The 7,500-nt window shown below is 32.9% G+C and overlaps 1 protein-coding gene across 1 annotated transcript in view; it reads left to right on the top strand.

Moving 5' to 3' along the window:
* The first annotated feature begins 922 nt into the window (after window positions 1-922).
* Window positions 923-7,500, top strand: part of LOC125028732 (zinc finger protein 431-like) — a 9,822-nt gene continuing 3,244 nt past the window's right edge. Inside the window, exons 1-3 of the mRNA XM_047618213.1 lie at window positions 923-999; window positions 2,878-3,327; window positions 5,227-7,500. The exon at window positions 5,227-7,500 is cut by the window's right edge and continues 3,244 nt beyond it. Coding sequence (XP_047474169.1) covers window positions 2,899-3,327; window positions 5,227-6,948 — 2,151 coding nt within the window. The 5' untranslated portion in view covers window positions 923-999; window positions 2,878-2,898 and the 3' untranslated portion in view covers window positions 6,949-7,500. The remainder of the gene's footprint in view (window positions 1,000-2,877; window positions 3,328-5,226) is intronic.

The raw sequence follows: 7,500 nt of genomic DNA on the forward strand, positions 1-7,500 counted from the left end.
CCTGGAAGAGTATAATTAAAGGTGATAATGATAACAAAATTAACATTATTTGATAGTGATGGGGATTTGCTTCGCACATTTTATTTAATTTGTTTATTTTATTTATTTATTATTATTACTATTATAGTTATTATTATTATTATTATTATTATTATTATTACTATTATTATTATTATTATTATTATTATTATAATTATTATCATTATCATTCTTATTATTATTTTGTTGTTAGCAGAAGCAAAATAAATTAATAATTACAAAAATAAGTGGTTGGAAAATCGCTTCTTTTCAAAGCTAAGCAACACAGTTAATGTTAAAGTGGATTTAATTCAAATGAACAATTTTAAGTGCACATTTACAGCATTTTGATTAATTTCTCCGCGACTATATATTCTGACTTATATCCATAATTCTTGACTGACACACTAAGGGGACCCAATTAGATATGTGCTTAATTAGGCCCCGCAGTCCCAAAGTTTTGTTCCATCCGCGGGTACAAAAAAAAAAAAAAAAGTCGAATATAAAACCAACTTGTTCCTTTTATATTGATTTTAAATCGACGTGCATCTGGCAGCATAACCCATCTACATGGCAGATATACGATGTTTTTCTATTTTTTAAATATTGTAGCGATCGTCTCAGCATATTTCCAGATAAAAGGGGCTTTCGGATTTATTCAGATTATTATCCTCATATTGGAAGGCAAAAAGAACAATATTGATACAAACGTGCAGTCAAAAGAGAATTTACAGTTGTTGAAAGATTTGATATCCGTATATAAAACCAAAAGTAAAACATCAAATAATTTAATAATGGGTTACGATATATATCTTTCTAATAAATGTCTAAGATAACTATTAATTTCTCGGTAATATATTTTTACCAACGAAATATAGTTTTTAGCTTGAGTTCGGAGTAGTAGTTTGTTTACAAGGTGCGAGGTCGGAGGAGGTCGTCTGCTTCCTCTCGACATGACCTCCGTGATAACACTTCCCTCAGGTATTATTTCCCTCATTTCCCCTCACATTTCTCTTCGTATCCCGAGCTTAGAGGAAAGAGAGGATAGCAGTGTGTTTGGAATCTTTTAAATTACGTGGTGGACGTCGGTTCAAGTCCGGTTTGCATTTGTGTTTCGTATTTCTGTTATACGAATTGTTCTGAGGTGTTGTTTACGAGAGGGAATTCTATGATGTGTGAAGAGCCAGCTAGGAGGGATATGCGAGACGGGGGGGATTTTACGCTCTGACTTTATTCTTGGTAGGAAATGTCTTCGGGAATTATTTCATTCATCAAACTTAAGTGTTATCCCACTGTCCTATTTCTCGGTGGATCCGGAGTTTAAATGGGTGAAAGACAGTATAACTCTTTCTAAATCCGTGAAATGACAAGGAAACAGGCATACACGGACAGTCTTTTGTCAGCTGATCTCTTTATGGTTCAGAATAGGGCTGCATGAAGTGATGCTGTGACCTTCATGCATTGTGTTCTTACAAAAGTCAGCTTACCTGCAACATTTATATTCGTTAAGAAAGAGCTGTGACTGGTTCTTTGCATGATAAAAAACTGCTAAGGAGGTGACAAGCTACTCCTTGCCAGAATATTGAGGTGGAGGTGTGTCTTTGCATGAGCCAAAAGTGGAAAGGATATAGCGTGCACTTGCAGACTTAGATAGGCAACGGTAATCTTTACTTTCAGCAGATTACCAGAATTGTTGTACCTTGATAATGTTGTTTTATACATTTTCTTTGGTGGTCATCCTATCTTAGCTTTTCTCTATTTACATTCAGTCTCTGTCTAAACTCATTTAAAGTTTATCATTTAAGTTTTCATACGGGATGGTTTCCTTAATTATTGTTAGATACCAAAGTTCAGAAATTTCAACCTCAACAGCAGATTAGCATTTGACTTCTATTTTAAGTAATGTTGAAAGAATATGTATTTTTTAGTGATTCCTGGCTGTACACCTACATTGAGTTATGAGATAAGGTACTAGTAATATTTCTTTCTCATTGTCATTGTGTTTTGCTTCTATTCAGTTATGCATTTAAGATAAGGCTACCCTTGTGAAATAGTTTACCATGTTAAATTTACTCCATAATGAGAATAGTCTCTGAAATTATTGGGTATTGTGAGGGCATAAACATTGGAGTATAGATAAAGTTATTTGTTATTACTAACAACTTGAAACTTTCTAAATGTAATTGAAACTGATATTTTTGACTCTGTCCTGTATAGAACCAAGATTACCTAAATAGGACCTATAGGCTAGATATGCCTAATTTGCTCTTCCACCAATACATATTATCATTTTATAGATGTTATTGATACCATTCTATTGAAGTCTGTATTCTTTGCCTGAAATTGACATTTTGATACTTATTGTAAATATATATAGCTCTGTTGTATATTTATCTGTAAATAGCCTAATTGTCGATGATATACAATGAATGCTTAACCTATTTATAATTATGTTGTAGTGAATAGTCCAGTGAGCATTGAGAGCATTGCTGTAAGCCAGGCAGTAGGTTTAACAGGCTGATGTTTTAGTAAGCTGCATGGTCAGTGGGTTTAACTGGCTATAGAGAATCATTAGAGCATATGTATTTATTGCACCAAGTGTAGACTTCAGTCAACAGTTTCATTATAACACCCCACCTCTGACTCAAAATGGCTGGGTCAATTTAACCTAATGGCAAGGGTTACATTCACTGTGCACTTATATACTTTTTCTCTTGCTTGTGTAGATGAATTCACTAGTTTTAGTCACTCAGGAATTAGTTACTAGAACTACTCAGTCTCACCTGATATTATTATTGTTATCACCATCATTGTCATCATCATTATTATTATTAATAATCTTTTTATCATCATTTACAGAGTAGAAAAATATAGCCAAAGATGGATCAGTCTCCCGTGCCCCCGACTACCTGTTACTCAGTTGTGAATGTACAAAATTTTAGTGAAGAGAATGGTACAGCGGAGATTGTTTCCTCAAGTGAGATAACCATGAAGATTGAGAACATTTCGGAGGAGAATCTCATCCAAGAATGTCTGGCCATTGACGGCCTCGAAAATGACAGCGAGCTCACAACTATCAAGGAGGATGTGGAGGATAGCGACAAATACAGCAATGAAGAAAATGTTGGCGAGGGCTCGGACAGTTCGAGGCGACACTTGAGACGGAAAAAAGGCAAGAGACCAAGAAAGACCTATGAAAAAATACAGCGATTAACCAGAATTTACACGTGTGTGGACTGTCCTGAGACATTTTCGCGCCTCAGTCAACTACGAGCTCATTCTAGGGTACACACAGAAGATCAGACTGAGGTAAATGTAAATATTTTATTAATTTATTTTACACTTTGTGTAATTATGCATGCACTGGCTGTCTGTTCAACAACAAAAACAAGTAAAAGTTGAGATTCAGGGAAAGATCAACATTTACCAGACTAGTTATTTATGATAAAATAGCAATAATATTTATTACTATTGTATTCTTTTGTCACCACCACCACTTGTTGTTGTTGTTGTTTTGTTATTGTTATTGTCATTATCATTATTATTATTATTATTATTAATAGTTATTGTTATTATTGTTATTGTTATGAATAATATTATTATTATTATTATTATTACTATTGTCCTTGTTATTATTATTATTGCTGTTTTGTTGTTGTTGTTGTTGTTGTTGTTGTTATTAGGAATGTATATTTTTTGTTATTATTATTTTTTTTTTTTTTGTATTATTATTGTTATGAATATTATTATTATTATTATTATTATTATTATTATTATTATTATTATTATTATTATTACTATTGTTCTTGTTATTATTATTATTGTTGTTGTTGTTGTTGTTGTTGTTGTTGTTATTAGGAATGTATATCTTTTGTTATTATTATTATTATTATTATTATTATTATTATTTGGTATTATTATTGTTATTATTATTATTATTATTATTAGTATTATTATTATTATTATTATTTTATTATTATTATTATAAATATTATTGTTATTGTTATTGTTATTATTATTACTATTTTTTTTTATTATTTTAATTGTTATTTATTGTTATTATTATTGTTTTCTTTGTTGTTTTTGTTAGTGTTATTATTGTTGTTATTATTGTTGCCATTTACATTATTAGTATTAGTATTATATATACATGTATATAGATATATACATATACATATATATATATATATGTATGTATGTATGTATGTATGTATGTATGTATATATGTATATATATATATATGTATGTATGTATGTATGTATGTGTGTATGTATGTATGTATGTATGCATGTATGTATATGTATATGTGTATGTGGATATATATATGTATATATATGTATATATATAATGTATGTATGTATGTATGTATGTATGTATGCATGCATGTATGTTGTATATATATATATATGTATATATACATATACATACATACTTACATGTATATATACATACATGTATACATATACATATACATACACATGCACATACACATGCACATACACATGCACATACACATACACATACACATACACATACACATACATATACATATACATATACATATACACATACACATACACATACACATACACATACATATACATATACATATACATATACATACATACATACATACATACACATACATACATACATACTTACATACATACATACATACATACATACATACATACATACATACATACATACATACATACATACATACATACATACATACATGTATACATATACATACATACATACTTACATATACATATATATACATATACATATATATATTATATATATATTCATGTTACATATTTTAATATATACATATACATATGCAAATATATACATACATATACATATAAACATACATGTGTGTATATATATGTATATATATATATATATATATATATATATATGTATATGTATGTATATATGTATATATATGTATATGTATGTATATATGTGTATATATATATATGTATATATATGTATATATATATATATATATATATATATATATATATATATATATATTTCATGAAGTATCTACAGTAGTTTTGGTATGAGTAGTATATGATTAGTATATATGCCATTATGGTATTTATACAAATATTTAATATAGATAATACTTACACCTTATCTAAAAATCATAACTGCTTTAGGTTTTGGTAAACTGACATTTTATTTTCCTTTCAGAAATATGACTGTGACCTGTGCGAGGAAGTCTTTGACAGACTAAAGCGCCTGATGTCTCACCGCAAAAAGCACCATCGCGCAAGCCTCTCATGCAAAATGTGTTCCAGCAAATTCACACATTATGCCAGCTACAGAATACACATGAGAGTCCACAAAGGGGAGAAACCGTACGTGTGCCAGGAGTGCGGTGCGGCTTTTGTTCAAAGTGGGCATCTAAATATCCACAAGAGAACCCACACAGGTGAAAAGCCATACACATGTGACATTTGCAATAGTAATTTCAAACAGATCTCTCACCTTAAAACTCATGTTCGAACTCACACGCAAGATAAACCCTATCAGTGTGATCAGTGCGAGGCATCATTCACACAAAATAGTAGTCTGAAAAGGCACAGGCGATCTCACACTGGCGAGAAGCCTTACAAATGTGCTTTCTGTGATATGACCTTCGTAGTAAAGAGCAATATGCAGAGACATTTATATACACATACCGGTGAAAAGCCATACCAGTGCGACTTGTGTCCAGCCTCCTTTGGACAAGCTATTGACTTAAAGAGGCACAAAATTAGCCATACAGGTATTAAGCCATTTAAGTGTGACCGTTGCGATGCGGCTTTTAGTCGTAAAAATAATCTCAAGTGGCATCAGATGACCCATAATGGAAATACTCCATTTAGATGTGAAGTTTGTCAGGTGGGGTTTTCCTCGCCAGGGGACCTCAAAGTACATAAAAGAATACATGCCCCACCAAAACCGTTTCGCTGTGAGTTGTGTCCAGCTTCTTTCCAGCAGTTCAGTTCCCTCACACGTCATAAAATGATTCATACTGGTGAGAGGCCATTGCGCAAGAAACCAGAAAACAAGCCTGGATCATTTAAAGAAACTGGTATTAAACCGTATGCATGTGAGATTTGTAATGCAACTTTCTGTGAGAAAAGAAATCTTAAAAGACATATCATATCATTGCATGATAATGTGCGGAAACTCGGGGGTGGTTCAGTTGCCGATTCTGATTTGAAGGAAGACGGAATACTTGAAAAGTTCATTAAAGTTCAACAGCCTGCTCAAGTGAAGAAAAAACCTGCAGAGCAAATTACATACACCATAAATTACCAAAATCCAGTTGTAATTACACAGCCAGAACAGCAGCAGTTGCAGCAGCCAGAAGCACAGCAAGAAATACAACAGCAGAGCATCACCCTTCAGCACGTCGTCATCCAGCAGCCCCTGAACAGTGAGGAATCTGTAAGCGGAACACAGACCATTACTCAGATGCCACAGCTTATGCTCGCCCAGGGCCCGGGCCAACCGCCCAAGCCGGCAAAACTGGCTAACAACTGCCAGAACCACCACGCTCACGTTCTCACCTTCATTGAGGGGAGCTACAATCAATGGCAAACATGGTGTTTCTGTGACCCCCCTAACATAGTAGACCAGTCTAGTCAAATTATCAGCACCGTCCCTGCGGCCAGTGCCATAATCGCCACACCACCATCCACTGTCGTCCCGCCAGATTCCTCTTCCTCCTCCACAGCCACAGTCACCTCTGCTGTTGCAGTGTCCTCGATTGCCAACTCACAGTGCACCAACGTTGAGCAGCTGGAAGGCCAGATCATCCCTGCACAAATACAGGTTCAGCTCCCTGTCGGTAATACTCAAGCAGGGGGAGTGATTAGAGAAGATGTACTTAGGGGATGGCTCGGTGGCTGGAATAAATGTTAATATGTGTAGCTGGTAGATATTTATTGAATTTTACAAAGTATATGATATTTTATTGATTTATATCAGATGATATTTAGATGATTTATGATAAAGTTTGTAAGTTACAGAGTGTAAATGATTTTTTTTTTTTTTTTTAACAATTTAAGTAATTTTGGGTCTAACTCACTATGTTGAATTAAATTCAGACTGAACCAAAATTGATGTGCATAAGCACATTACAAATTATATATTTAGTTTTACTATTTATAATCAGACTAGTTATGTTTCCATGTAATACACACAAGTAGACCACTCTATAGGCATGAAGGCAGGTAGACATACAAACAGAAACAGAAAAATATTACTTGTGTGTATGTATGTGTATATGATGTGCGCAGTGTGTGTTTATATGTTTCTTTCTGCATTGACTGTAGATTTGGAAAGTAAGCAAAATTATAAATTTAAACTTGTGCATTCCATGTATAATGGATGGTAAGAAGCCACATTCCCAGCCAGAGAAAAGTTAATCATCATTTCAGCCTAACTGTCATGACCCACACTTCTTAATCTAGT

Source organism: Penaeus chinensis, chromosome 9 (genome assembly GCF_019202785.1).
Source record: "Penaeus chinensis breed Huanghai No. 1 chromosome 9, ASM1920278v2, whole genome shotgun sequence".
Taxonomy (NCBI): domain Eukaryota; kingdom Metazoa; phylum Arthropoda; class Malacostraca; order Decapoda; family Penaeidae; genus Penaeus; species Penaeus chinensis.